The 14,620-nt window shown below is 45.5% G+C and overlaps 1 protein-coding gene across 1 annotated transcript in view; it reads right to left on the bottom strand.

The window, feature by feature from the left end:
- Nucleotides 1–2,066: 2,066 nt before the first annotated feature.
- Nucleotides 2,067–14,620, bottom strand: part of NTSR1 (neurotensin receptor 1) — a 55,674-nt gene continuing 43,120 nt past the window's right edge. Inside the window, exons 3-4 of the mRNA XM_014268503.2 lie at nucleotides 9,503–9,593; nucleotides 2,067–6,761 (exon numbers count right to left, since the gene is read on the bottom strand). Coding sequence (XP_014123978.1) covers nucleotides 6,512–6,761; nucleotides 9,503–9,593 — 341 coding nt within the window. The 3' untranslated portion in view covers nucleotides 2,067–6,511. The remainder of the gene's footprint in view (nucleotides 6,762–9,502; nucleotides 9,594–14,620) is intronic.

Below are 14,620 nucleotides of genomic sequence, written 5' to 3' on the forward strand. Positions count from 1 at the left end.
CATTTGGCTGAGTGAGCCCATGACGGGGCTGGCAGGCCATGGATGCAGGGCTGGCTGCTCTGGGCTCCCCTGGCATGCTTTTATTCCCAGAAAACAACACCAGCAGCTTGATTTGGCCACCCTGCAGCACTCAGGCCATGCCTGTGCCTGTGCTTCTGGAGGGGTTTTGCACTTGAGTGTCCAAAATCACGTCAGGTTCTACTTTGTGCTTCCCAGCCCACAGGAGGCCTGGAATAATAACTGTGATGTGCTGCCTTATTGCTTAAATGCCCTCATGAATATACTCCAGCCTGATCTACTGTTCCAACAAATTCAATAAGGCAGAGCAGGATTTAAAGATATTTTAAATAAATTAACTTCTGCTTCGATGTTTATTAAGTTTTATGAAGCCATTTACTAAAATGTAACATTTTTTTCCGAAAGGTGCCTGAAATTTTCCCCTCATGAACTATGGAAATTGCTTTTATAATTGAAATGAGAAATAAGGGCCGAGCTCAAAGCATTCCTCGTGGCTCGAGGCACAGTCCTTGTGCCTTTCTAAAGGAAAAAAAAGAATTATTTGACTGTCCACATCTTCTGTTTTCCTGCACATTTCTGGGGCGGAATGTGGTGCAGGATTGCGTGACACGGGGTGGCTTGGGAGGAATGGGAAGCTCAGCTTCCCAGGATTTGGCTTTTTCAGGGAGTCAGCCCTGTGCTAGACAAGCCACGAGCAGACAGCAAGGTTTTTAACTCCAGCTTGAACACTGAATTTCTGCACAAACCATGGAGGCTCCACTGGGAGCCCAGCACAGAAATCTCCTGCAGGCAGGAAACAAGGATGCTGCCACGTGCTGTGGATTTCCACTGCTGCAGACAGGAGCTGTGAGCTGAAAATACACCTCTGAGCAGAGCAGGGCTGAATACCAAATCAAAGGATCCATAAAATAAATGATTTTCATTCCTTAGTGCTTGATGGTTTAGGGACAATAGAGGCTCCTGCTCCTCTCATCTGGAAGCAGCACCAAAAAGCCTTTGGAGACCATTTGAGTTAGGTTTTAGAAGATGGAATTTCCAGGCATGAATGATTCCAAATATTTAAATTTTATTCTCTTGCTGCTTTCCACGCAACCTTCCCTTCCATCAGAAATCAAAACAAAAGGGTTGAATGGTTAAAAACTATGAAGATTTTATGGCTCAGCTCAGCTATTGCACAACACAACATTAACCAGGAGCTGCAGGGAGGATGAAGGTGACTGATTTTTGCTCATTTAGTGTAAGGACACCTTAATATTGAGGATAATACCCAAGCATTCTGTCCCCACAAAACTACATTTGTGTTAGAAAAATACATAAATACATTTGTGTAAGAAAAATAAATGCCAGGGAGGAAGAGGATCACACTAAAGATGGGAGGATAGGAGGGGAAATCTCACTTTAAAAACACAATAAAGCTGCTTATTTTTCATCATTCTTGGGTGTGAGGATTCTTTTGCTGTGCCCCTGCAGCTCCCAGTGCAACAAAGCCCCAACCTGCTCAGTTTTCTGGGCAAGGCTGCTGCAGAATAAGGGCCAAGGTACAACATCTGTAACATCTGCCCTGCAGCAGGGAGCAGCAAGCAGGGGAGACAGGCAGGGCAGGAGCTCAGACCCTGCAGTGCCACTGGGATCTCAGCACTTGGAACTGCTCAGATTTCATTATTCCCACACTCCAGGCTCCTGCACCCCAATGCTCCAAGTCCTGCATGCTCCCGATTGCTCTGCCCAACAGCACAGCACAGATCTGATGATTTAACAGATCCCAGGAGGGATTTTCAGGGCAAACCTCACTGATGGGAGTGTCCTTCACACCTAGCCAGTGCCCCTGCTTGTCTGCTGGGCTAAGTCTGAAGCAGCAGCTGATGCTTGGATGGGTTTGAGCAGCAGAGTGCAGGGACAGGAGCACCCAGGGCCCTTCTGCAGAGCAGCTGCAAATCCCAGTTCCAGGCCAGTGGGATTCCACCAGTTTAGAGCCCAGGCAGGGTGTCTGTGCTGATAACCACTGTGTGATAAAGGCACCCCTGACATTTCAAAAAACAACCCAAGCCTTAAATTTGGATATTTATTTCTTAGGATCAATAAATGACAAAATAAAATACCATACAGTACAAAGGCTATATCAGGAATTAACCATTTCAGTACACTTTGATCAGTAAATACAGTATCAATAATAGCATGTTACACTGAAAGAGTGTTTCCCATTGCCATACAGGAGGATTCCACACCCTCTTCTTTCCCTTTGTCACAGAAAATATCACAAAGTAGACACTGACACACTTTTAACATTCATTTTTTCCCCATTGAGCAACAGGCCACAAAAAAAAAAAAATAAAGCACATCAACATTTTGTATCTCAGAATAAAATAAAAATAAAAAGGTGCACTTCAAAAATATTTGCCATAAATACAATATGTGCAGGACTATCAGGTGGCACAGCTGGGGAAGGACTCTGGATCACAAAGCCAGGACACAGCATCATGAAATCTTGGATCAGCAATTTCTACTTTTTAAGCAAATCCAGACTGAGAACAGGAAGAGTGGGTGAGCTGTGATGTGTGAGGAACCAGACAGAGCTCCAGCAGACACAGCTTTGGTTAAAGAGCCACCAAAAACACAGCCAGGAGGACACTGGGCTGACACAGCACACCCAGGGCTGCTGCACTGGGTGCTGGAAATAAAAAGGTGTCCTGCTGCTGTTGTGTTTAAAGCCAACCCTCCTGGCTGATTTCCCATTGAGTTCTCTCCTGAAAAATCTCACTGAAGTGAGGCCTCATGCACCTTGCAAGAAAGACAAACTCAGCAGAGCATCCCTGCCCTGATGGACTGGCCTGTGGTGAGACAGTCCTGTCTGGGGGACATTTCTGAATAGCAAAATGACTTTATAAACTTGATTTCACACTCTGCTAAGCTGATGGCTCTGCCAAGGGCACTCTGAAGAGAAACAAAGCCTCAAAATAACGCTTGAAGGGGTCACTTGATAGACTCTGTTCAGAATGGAATTTCTCAGAATCCATCTGGCAGCACTTCACATCTGCGGGGTTCCACAGATTTTATTCTTGTTTTAGTCAAAACAAACAGTTCCAAACACAGGGAATTTGCATAGATGAGCAGAGGCCCCAACACTCACCTCTGCTTTGCTGAAGAGTGCAGCCAAGGCAGGGACCATTCACACCCGATTAAATTTAAAACCTTACTGGGTTAGCAGTTCAATCATTGTTGAAAGGCATCAAAAGAACCATTTCTCTGGTAAATATGGGGAAGTTTGTACCTTTTTCTTCTCTACTGTATCAGCTTTCCTGTACAAGGCCAGGCTGGATGGGGCTTGGAGCAACCTGGTCTAGGGAAAAGTGTCCCTGCCCACGGCAGGGTTTGGAACTGGATGGTCTTTATTTAAGGTCCTTTCCAACCCAAATTGTCCAGTGATTCTCTGGAAATCATGAAACTATCTGGTTTGCAATCAGCTATCCTCACTTCTTTGAGCTCAAGGGAACCACACCTCTAAGCTGAATATAGCAAAATTAGGTGAGGAGGGAGGAGAGGATAAACCAGCTGTAACTTACACTGCTCAGCTCAAGGTTGTCAGATTTGGCCATTGGAAGAGGTAGCTTTGAGCTGCAATCTCAGATTAAGGCTGTGGACCCAGGTCTGCTTTCCTGTCAAACTGCAAGAACAGAGCTGTAGAAGTCAGCAAACCACCTGGATAAATCCCCCAAATTCCCCCAGCTCTTCAGCACTCAAGTGGCCCAAGAAACACTGTGGAAAGAGTTTATGAGAAGTTCATTTTTACTCCAGCTTTTTCCCACTGTCATGTCAAACCCAAAATAAACCTGGCAGTTTCTCTGAGCTGTGATCAAATATTCTGTAAGCTGCCTGGGTATCTCAGTAGTGAAAATCTAAACCAAGCATCTTATGTGAAAGAACAATTTTTGTACAGTTTCTTCTAAGATAATCAAGCACATTTCAGCAGGTTGGTGTTGAACAAGTGTAGTAATAATGTTTAATATTTCAAAGCAAATGAGACATGCAGGGTGTTAAATGGTAATGAAAGTCAAAGCAATGCAGTTACAGCTTCCCTGGGAGTTTTCAGAAAGCTCCTCCCAGCTGCTGGCTGTATTTAGAGGTGAAGTAAAAAAATTTGAGTAATCCAGAATCATTTGAATTGTCTTGCCTGAAAGGCCAATGTTAAATGTGTGACATCAAGACTCTTTCTCTCAAGGCAGATTTTTCCCCTCTCCTGTTCATGGCACCTGGATTTTGCCACTAGGCAGGATGAGCAGGTCTTCTTCCAACCTGCCCAAGCATTTCACACACACCATACACATAAAATTCTTGCTGTTTTCTCACAGATTTCCTTCTGAAGAGATCAGTCTCTCTTATTCCTCTTTATTTCAATTTATTTATTTGTGTGCCACTAACTGTTTTCTTTATCAAAAAGGAGTCAACAGTCCACGAGCAACAAAAGTGCTTGGTCAAATATAATCTCTGCCCTCTGCTTGGTACAACCAGGGCAAGAAATCACAAGAAGGCATGACAGAACAGAGCTTGCAGTTTGGCTGAGTCAGAAGGAACTGAAGCCCCAGTGACTTTTATTTTGAGCCCTTTCTTTTGCAGGGGTTCTGTACTGGGCATTAAAATCACCTCCCATCCCTGGCAGGTGTGGCTGATGGGCTGCCATGGTGGCCAGGTGGGTACAGTTTCTAAATGACAAAATAAAATACCACACAGGTTCTAAATGCCCCAAAAGTTGTCATTCATCACCGAGAAAGAGCAAATGCCCCCAGATGGGTGTTTCCTCTTTGTGCTGAGCCCAACAGGACCTAAACCAGAAATCCAGCAAGTTGGACACAGTGATTCTTGTGAGTCCCTTCCAACTTGACCTGTTCTGTGATTCTGTGATGCAACATCTGCAGCAGGAGATGTCACCAGTGGTACTGGTGCCTCCATCACTGTGTGACCCTCACCTCCAGCACTGTGGCTCCAGCTGGGGACCACAGGTGCTCCTTAGCTGAAGGGTGACATGGGCAAAGCCCAGAAAGCCAAACTGAGCTGGCTCTTCTGCTTTGTCACCTTTCAGAGGCAAGTCCTGCTCTCCTGATGATGTGTAGTGTGAAAGGGAGGGGACACCAGGTCACCATCAGCACAGGTTGGTTGGTCAGCTCGAGGTTTGTGCAGGTCACTAAAGGCCTTCAGCTTGTCCCAGAGCCCTGTTTTTTCAGTACTAAAGACTCTGGAGCAATTTGTTGTATTATATAAGGGGCTGTGAGAGGGGAACCCTATGGGAGAAAAGCTGAAGCTCTCCTTACCTCCTCTCTTAAATTTCAAAGAGAATTTTCAGGTCCTGTTTCTGTTTCTCTGGCTTATTAAAAGAAAGTGGGTTTAGAGCAAAGAGTCCCCAGTTTAGAGTTTCTTATGCTCTGCATTTGAACTATGTAAATATCAGGGACGCAGATAGGTGTGTCAACAGTTCTGGTAGCAAAAAGTAATACAAGAAAAGGTAGAACGAGAGGACCTGCTGCCTACAACTGCTATATATGAGATGCCAGCCTTGTGGAAATGGCAAGGAAACAAATAAAACTGGAATAAGAATGGGAAAAATCTGACGGTCCCACGGAACTGGGGCAGATTGCTCTTATCTCAGCAGCCTGGAGCCCTCATGAGCTCAGAGTTTTCTCAACTCTTAATGCAAGCCAGCAAACTGTTCTCCCTGGTAAAAAATAGGATTTGGCTGTATGGCAAAAGGAAGATTTTTCCATTTCTGTTCATTTTCTGCGCTCCATCTGGGCACAGGCTCTGCATTCTTGGCTTTGCCAGAAACTCTGCTGCAGTGGTGCCAAAGCCAGGCACTGTGGATGCCCTAAAGCCAAAGGTGACCCCACTCCCCAGGCCACAGCCACCCCAGCCTAGGTAAGGCATCATCTGTTCTTATTTAATTCCAAGGAGCCAGAGAGGCTCTCTTGAGCACCTCAGACATATTCCTCACAATGGAGATAAATTTCTAAAATAACCACCTGGCTCCCTGAGTTTTCACTCCTCGTTCCTTGAACATCCCACAGATGAGCACATCCATTCTCCAAGAACATCCCTTTCTGTTCAAACTTCTTTCTCCTCATCCAACTCTCTGCTTGGTGCCACCAGGAGATGTGATCTCAAACCCTTGGATGTGGATACGGCATCTCTGCACTGAGAAAAAGATGAAATGCAGAACAGTTTTGCCTAAGTTGAACACATTTTGGCTTCCCAGTTAACACCACATCTGGATTTATGCCAGACTGAAGTTACAATACATGTAGACATTACTCACAAGAGGCAAGGCCAATGCTTGAAAATAACCTCAAAGTTACTGGCAGAACAAAGCCTATTTTTTCCAACAAAAATGACTTTGCTAAACACATTTGTGTCAGGTGAATTTGGAGACCATGCATGAAAGTCACAGAGGCCTCTCTCAAGTTTTGACTCCACGATGAATTGCGTTCCTCCTCCTCCTCCTTTGGCTTCAGTACGTAGTTTCCCTTGTGACCTGGCTGGAAAATGTGTGGTTGCTGGAGATGCTGTTGGATTTCCTGGTGAAGGCCAGTCGTTTCTTCTTCTTCCTCCATGGCAGGCACAGGATGGTGAGCGTGGAGAGGAAGATCTGGCGGAAGTTTGCTGACACCAGGTTGTAGAGGATGGGGTTGATTGCTGAGCTGACGTAGAAGAGGACGTTTGTCAGCATGTAGAAGTAGTGGTAAAAGTTGTAAAGGAAACTGGAAGAACAGATGAAAGAGAAAAATCTGAGTGCGAAGAACTCAAAATTGCAAGGGTGAGAAACACACGAGCTGCTTTCCAGCTAACCTTCCTAGGCTGCAAACATGAGCTTACCAGAGGTGCCTGGGCCACCACAACCCATGTACATGTCCAACTGGAACTGGTCAAACATGGATCAGATGCCTCCATGAAGATACTGCCCCACTCACCAGCAGTAAGAGACTTATTTAAGCCCTGGATCCAGACAAGATATTTACCTCATGCACTCATTTTTCTTTGGAAGTAGTCATTCTGAAACCCAAGGAGCCAGATGGAAATTCGCTTCTGTGTCATACATACACATTAACTTGACTTTTTTGGCTGCAGTTCTGATCTACAGAGGTTGCAGAAGAGCCAAACTCCAGGAACAGATGCAGCTCTCTCCTCCCTCTGGCAGTGAGAGCAGCATCAGCTCATTCAATGGGTCCCTGGGTTGGGATTTGTCCATAATGTGGGACAGCATTTCCTGTTCTGGGGGCAAACTGATGATAGCATGCTTCTGAAACACATCCTAACCACCACAATTTAATGTTTTCAACTAGAACTGGTTGAAAATATTTTATTACCTTTTATGCTTTTGGCTATATCTTTCCTTGGGCCAACTGAGAACAACAGCCCTGAGCTGGTAAAGCATTTATAAACACCACGGGTCTCATTTTCAGGAAGATGTTCCTCAGAATCATTTATCTTGGTGAAAATTGCAGATCTTATTTCTAGTCTGAGCAGCGTCTAACAAAAGATAAATAGAGGAGTGCTGGACTATGTTGCCCATCCCTCCACACCCCCTCAGCACTGCCAAGGACTGCAAGGCCCATCCAGTTCTTATAGAGTTTCTCCGTGTAGTTATGAAGAATTAATATTGGAAAAATTTCTTTTCTTCAGGGGGAAGGTACATGTGTTTATTAATGAACATGCCAATCTGCTGCAAACTCTTGGTTAGCCACCAGACTGATAGTTCACTATCATTTTGTAAATTCGGTGTTTTCCTAAAATCAATCATGGTTTTAAAAAGAAGAAAAAATTATTATGTGAACACAGCCACAATGAATAAATTCCCACTAAATGTAGACAGACTTCTCTAAACCTCTTGCTCAAAGCAAATGCAGTCATTACATAATTGAACAGTGCCTTAAGTGGTTTTCATATAGGAAAGCAAAGGAGAAACAACAATTTGTCCCAGCGTGTGCCTAGAGCTCTGTTTTCATGACTGAAGATAGATTTTGGATTTTACTGTGGCTGGATCCACAGTCCCAGTCAGTAGACTGCTATATCCTAGTTTATTATATTTTGAGTCTGGAATTGAAAGAATTCTTGTTTTACATTGTTGTTCTGCTTTTTGGTATTGTAGATTTTTTTTTCCTTTCCCTTGAAAGAAACTGGCCTGGTCTTAGGGAAAGCAGGGATGTTTCACCATGGGAGGAGACACAAGAGAGCATCGCTTGGCATCTCAGCCTTCCTCAGTATGTGTCCCCAGACAGCATTAGCTCTTAATGACATATTTAAAAATAATAATTAGTTTGGTGGCTGCTTTGCTGGAGAGCCTGGCCTGGTGCCTCAGAAAGGAGCAGGGGGTGCCTTTGCACATCTGTGAGCAGTGTCTGTGCAATTATCCTGGAATTCTCTGACAATCTGGACATTTCCTAATCAGCATCAACTGCTGGCGTTTCATTTTGATCCACTCCCTGCAAAATCCAGTAAATAACCTGGCCCAGCCTCAGTAAGTGGCACAGCCATTCCCCCACCTGTGTCATCTCCCCTGTCAGAGAGGAAATGTGGCCTGGTGGAGTTATTTGTGTGCTGACAGGAGCTGCTGCATCTTAGGGCTGGGATCAATATCTCTGCACAGAGACTGAAATCCACTCTGGGTGTACCAACCCCCCTGTCCAAATGTCATTTCATCAAGGGCTGCCAGACTGAAGGCTGTGCTTGCAGCCCTCAGAAGGAGGAGGAGGAGGGGCTGATGATGCCTTTTGGTTCAAAATAATGCTTCCTGAGAGATTTAGGTATAACAAAACTCATAATTTGCTTGGAAACACTGAGACATCCAAACGAAAAAACAAAATAAAACAGCAATTAGGTTGTATTTAGGTAAAACAAAAACTCTTAATTTGCCTGGCAAACACTTAGACATCCAAAAGAAAAAACAAACCAAAACAGCAATTAGTTTTTTTTAATGGAGTTCACAGGGGTCTTAGGATGAGGGAAGAGATGAGAATGTTGACTCCATGTTTCAGAAGGCTTGATTTATTATTTTATGATATATATTATATTAAAACTATACTAAAAGAATAGAAGAAAGGATTTCATCAGAAGGCTAGCTAAGAATAGAAAAAGAATGATAACAAAGGCTTGTGACTGACCGAGACAGTCTGGACAGCTGGGCTGTGATTGGCCATTAACTAGAAACAACCACATGAGACCACAGATGCACCTGTTGCATTCCACAGCAGCAGATAACCATTGTTTTCATTTTGTTCCTGAGGCCTCTCAGCTTCTGAGGAGGAAAAACCCTAAGGAAAGGATTTTTCATAAAGCATGTCTGCGACAGGTTTTGAGACTTGAACCCCTCGGTTGGAGAACACCTTTGTTCCCAGGTCCCACCTCCACCTGCACACCTGGGGCTGCCCTGGCATCCTCAGCCCAGCCTGAGCCCCCAGCCTGTCCTGGCATGGGGGGACCCTGTCCCCAGATTGTGACTCACTCTGTCCAGTGGCTGGAGGGGACATAGCAGAACATGAGGCGCCGTATGTGGTAAGGGAGCCAGCAGACCACGAAGGCAATCACCACAGCACCTGCAAGGCAGGAAAAAAAGCCTTAACGTTGTGAGCAACTCCCCATCAGGCTGAAAAAGGGACCTGTCTGCTTGGGTTTAATTGCTGTAACTGTTTTCCTGCAGCCCCACTTGTTCTTGTGTTGCTGTAGTGCAAAGAATTGATAACCCTGAGGGACGAGCAGCCTGCAAATGTCTGTAAAAACAAGCAAAACAGAAATCACAGAGAACAGCACTAAGCACTGGGGCAGGGACATGAAGAACAGCAGAAGGTACAGATGAAGGACTGGCCATGCCCAGTTTCTGGCTCAAAGGAAACTCTGTTTGCATCTCAATTTCACGCCCTCGTGGCACAGGGTTTTTGTGCATGGTATTCACAGAGACAGCTTGTGTATGTTTTCCATCCAGGTAGACAGGGAGCCAGGGCCACTCTAATCCCATTAGTTTGTTACTGCTGGAGCCACTGGCCACAGTGCTGAGCATCATTAAACTGCTCTTTCTAGTGGCAGGGCTCATCCTTTTGTTCTACATTTGTGCCATACCTGAAGTTACAACATGTTTTGGTCTGGACTTTGTCATAATAAAAATGATCAATTGCAGGGTAAGCAGAGAAAGACACTGTTGCTTTTTTGCTTTCCAGATTCTGAGGGATATCAGACAATGGAAAATAAAATTCAACAACTCTGAGGCATAAAAGTGCTGTTGATAGAGTGCCATTGTCAGTCTGGATTAAAAAGCAGATCTATCAGGCAATCAAGAGAAAGATTTGTTTCTTTTGTAATACGTGTTTCAACTTCTGTATGGAGCAGCAGGATTCTGGCAGAATCCTAGCAGGAAATAAAGAAATCTCAGTTAAAATGTAACACAATAAAAGGCAAGAAGAAAATAAAAACTAAATAAAATAATTAAGTTATTTTTGGTCCCAAATTTGCTCTACAGACAACAAGGGACGCATCACTCTTGTCCTTTATGTGACCTGTAAGGGGCTGGGAAGCAGCAAAACTCTGCTCCAGAGTGAGGTACCACAAGTGCAATGTGGATTTGGCACATGGAGCCAAATTCTGGAGGGTTTTCTGCCTTGGAGTTGAAAATATTCATGTGGATATGTCCCAAACCCAGACACTGTCATCCCACAGGGACCAGGTTGTAGCTCAAGATGTTTCCCTTGGATAATGCAGTCCAGGAGGAATAAGTCTGGCTGTGGCTGCATCTCCTCTTCACTGATGCTTAGCTAAGAGGCACAGGAGAGCAGAAATTAAATAATCCCTGGTGTCCAGCTCCCTGCTCACACCCATGAGCTCCCTCTCTCATTAAACACACAGCTAACAGTGAAGAAGGTTCCATTCCGTGATGCATGACAGCATCTTCCAGGAATGCTGCAAAAGCCATTTATCCAATAAAGATTTAAGCAACTGAAGGGACATGTTTTGGAAAGAAGGCTAGAGGGTCTGTTTTTATTCTCTTGTCCAAGTGAATTCATTTTTTCAAACTGTTTTTTGGCCGCTCTGCTGCCACAGTGATCACAGATGTAACTCTTCACCAGACAGCCTGCAGCCCTTCAGATGCCATCAAGTGAATGAATTTGACCTGTGTCTGATCCTTCCCTGAAGAGCTTTGATGGGACTTTGGCAGGAGAGCCCCTGCACGATGTGTGGCACAGGAGAGGTGGGACATCCCCTGGGAGCTCGGTGGAATGCCTGCCTTGCTCCTTCACATTCCTGCTTTTGGCCACCTCCAGAAATCCATTTCTCTGCTGGATGGGTTTTGGTTTGTCCTGGATGGAGCAGCCCCCTGTGATTCTCCAGGAGATCCCTCCCAGGAGCTGCAGGGGAAGCAAAACTCTCCAGCCTCTCCTCCTTCATCCGTCAGCCTCAGGCTGAGGGGAACGAGCCAACAGCACAGCTCCAGCCCATCTGCTCTCCCAGTCCTGCACAGGATTAGCTGCACTCAGCAGCTTCCCAAATGCCTCCAAACACAGCTTCATTCAGGCACATCTTAATTTTTGCAGAAACCTCCACACTCTGGCACTTCTCAGCTGCTCACCCCTGCGTGCAGCTCTTTAGGAACTGCGGGATCCGGATTCTTTCCACAGCCAATTATAAGAATCTCACACATCTGCTTGTTAAATTTACCAACACGTTAAATGAAAGTGGTTTTCTCCTGGTAAATGATCTCTGCTTCTTCTGCTGCTCAGGCAATGCTGTGCCAAATAATATGGATCTATAGTAACAAAAACACATATTGAGAGGAGTATCTGCTTAACATCAGCAATTAAGTAATCTGTGATAATTCTGTAATATCACACGCAATCACTCCGCAATTAAATCTCTATTAAACATGTGAAGTGCACTGGAGACACTTATGGTCTGATTTGGAAGTCCCAGCTGGGTGACACACTGTGCAGCTCTGTGCTGCACAGATTAGGAGATCCCGACCTGAATTTGTCACCCTTAATCCGTATGTTTTCATTTTACCATACAAGGGATCAGGCAGATTTAGGGTGGCAATCCTGCCCTCCTGGCTCCTGTCCCCTGGGAGGAATATGAAACACAAGACTGTGTTAACTTCCACCTAAACAGAATGAAAATTCCCTTTTCTCCCAGATACCTGGTTCCTTTTCCTGCTGTTTTGCTCTGCCTGTCAAAATGGTTGAGCTGTAAAACAAATCCTGGGCAAACTGTCTGCCAAAATGATTTTTTATTGTTGTTATGATCTCCTAGGATGTGTTCTCCATCATCAAAAGCTTGACACATGGGTTTCTTTGGTGGAGTAAGAAGGAGCAGATGAGCTGCTGGAGCTGAGCTCTGCAGATTTGACTCAATATGTGATGGGGTCACTGTCCAGGGTGGTGTTGGTGAGGTTGGAGATTTCCTGCCTTTATTTTTTGAACTAAAAATAAACCAGACACATCCCTCACTTCTAATTAATTCAATAAGGTTCTAATAGGAGCAGAGCGGCTCCCTGAGCTTCTGATATTTCCCATAATTGAGCAAATGAGGTGCCAAACCTCAAGGCTGGGGAATGGATGTGGGACCCCAGCAAGATGATCCCAGTGTGCCAAGGGTGGCAGGGAATGATCCTTCCACCAAAGCATGCCCTCATTTCCCTTCTAAATCAAACTCCCAATTTAAATGTGTATTAAACCATGAATTATTACATCCTGTGTTTTTCTATTTTGTCCAATAATGGCTCTTTTCTCTGCCTGTTTGAACTGCATGCCAAGGAAGAAGGGGAGAGGAAGGAGGAGTGGCAGAGGGCGAGCCCTGGTTTGTTTTTCCTTCAGGAAGTCCTGCAGAGAGAAACATCAATTCTGACTGACATCTTTTTCATTGTGAGGACATTTAAACTGTGCCAGTCTCTGCTCTCAGATTCGACTGGACATGGCAGCAATCTTGGAAGTTAAATTCTATTGAATCACACTGGGTGTTTTATTTTTCCTTGTGTGTACCCTGGGCTGAGGCTGCGGCCTGCCCTGCTCCTCTGGGTTAGCATGTGCGCAGGGAGGGCACCACGAGCAGGAAGGCCATGGTTTGTCTGGTTTGGCTGAGCTCAGTGTGGGCTCAGGAGGGGTTTGCAGCCCCCATGCCCTGGTGGGGCCATGTGAGGCTCGCAGTGACTCAGAGCCCTGGGACGGTGACGGGTGAGGAGCCACAGCTCTGACTCACCCGGAGCTGCTGCTGCGGCACAGTGCTGGGCTGGTGTTCCCCTCCTCCTCCTCCTCTTCCTCACTTCATCTCCTCCAGCCCCCCTGGGATGCTGAGTCACAGCCCTGCAGCCCCGGGGTGGCCCTGGGCGAGGGGATCCCTCTGTCCTGTCCTCCTTTATCTCCAGCAGAGGCAGAACAGGGATGCTGCTCCTCCCTTCTGTTGCTCAGGCCTCCAGAGAGGCTCGGATCCATCTTCCCTTGATAGTTTTGTCCAGGCTATTTCAGCCAATTTATTTCTTTTTCTCTGCACTTGAAGGGGAGCTGAGCCACATACAGATGTGGAACAGCACGGTGGAATTCCTGAGCAAAGGCAGGAGCTGTTTGGGGAGGTGTTGGCCCCCCTGAACAGCAGCTCTCAGCTTTTTCTGTGCTTCAGACTCGTCCCCAGCACTGCCCAGGGGGTGCACACCCACCAGCTGGCACTAATGAGGTGTACAAAAGGTTATCAGGGTGGTTTTTGGAGAAACAATCCTTGTATCTCCCAGTCTCCTGGGCTTTATGTACTTATTTATTTGATGCCATTACTAGAGAAGCTCTCCCAAAGAGCTGTTTGACCTGAGAGGTGGTGAAAGCTGGGCCAGGGCAGGCACAGCTGGCACTGCTTCCTCAAACCTCGAGGTGCTGTTTATATTAACATGATGTTCTACCTGACAGGCTCTTGGCAATATTTATATCAGCAGGCCTCAAAGTAGGGGTTGCAGGAGCCCAGTAAAATTAAAGCTACTTATGCTGGTATTTGGGTCATAAGGCTGTGGAAGAAAGGATTTCCATAAAAGTCAGTGACAATCAGCAGGGTTTGGGGACCACCAGCATGAACCAGGAGTACTCAGGAGAGCAAAGAAGAAACTTGGAGTAACAGTGAGCTGAGAAGTCCTCAGCTCCTTTAAACACCACTGAAAATACACAACATTTGCTGGATACAATCCCCTAATTCTCCTGAATGTATGATAAAAAACCCCCCAAGTTCCTCTTTATTAGTGAAAGTGAGACAGCACAGAGAATGGAAAAACCTTTTGGCATTCAAAATCAACATATTTCACCCAGATTGTATTCTCCAGTCCTGATTTTTAATGGCTTCAGATGACAGATTTGAAAATAGATGTGAATTTCTGCCCCAGCTCACGCCAGTGGTTAAATCATCCCCTGGCACCAGTTCCATCCGTAAGGGGCAAGGCAGAAAATACAAATTAAAGCTGGCCCAAGAACAGGCACTAGCAAGCAGCACATCATCACTGCTGTCCCAGTGCATACTGGGGTCTCTTCCCAAGCTTCCTTCTAAAGGTAATTATTCTTTTGGAAATTAGAGAAGAGGATGCTTGATTCCATTTAAACTTCATTCATGC

Source organism: Zonotrichia albicollis, chromosome 17 (assembly GCF_047830755.1).
Source record: "Zonotrichia albicollis isolate bZonAlb1 chromosome 17, bZonAlb1.hap1, whole genome shotgun sequence".
NCBI classification, from domain to species: Eukaryota; Metazoa; Chordata; class Aves; order Passeriformes; family Passerellidae; genus Zonotrichia; species Zonotrichia albicollis.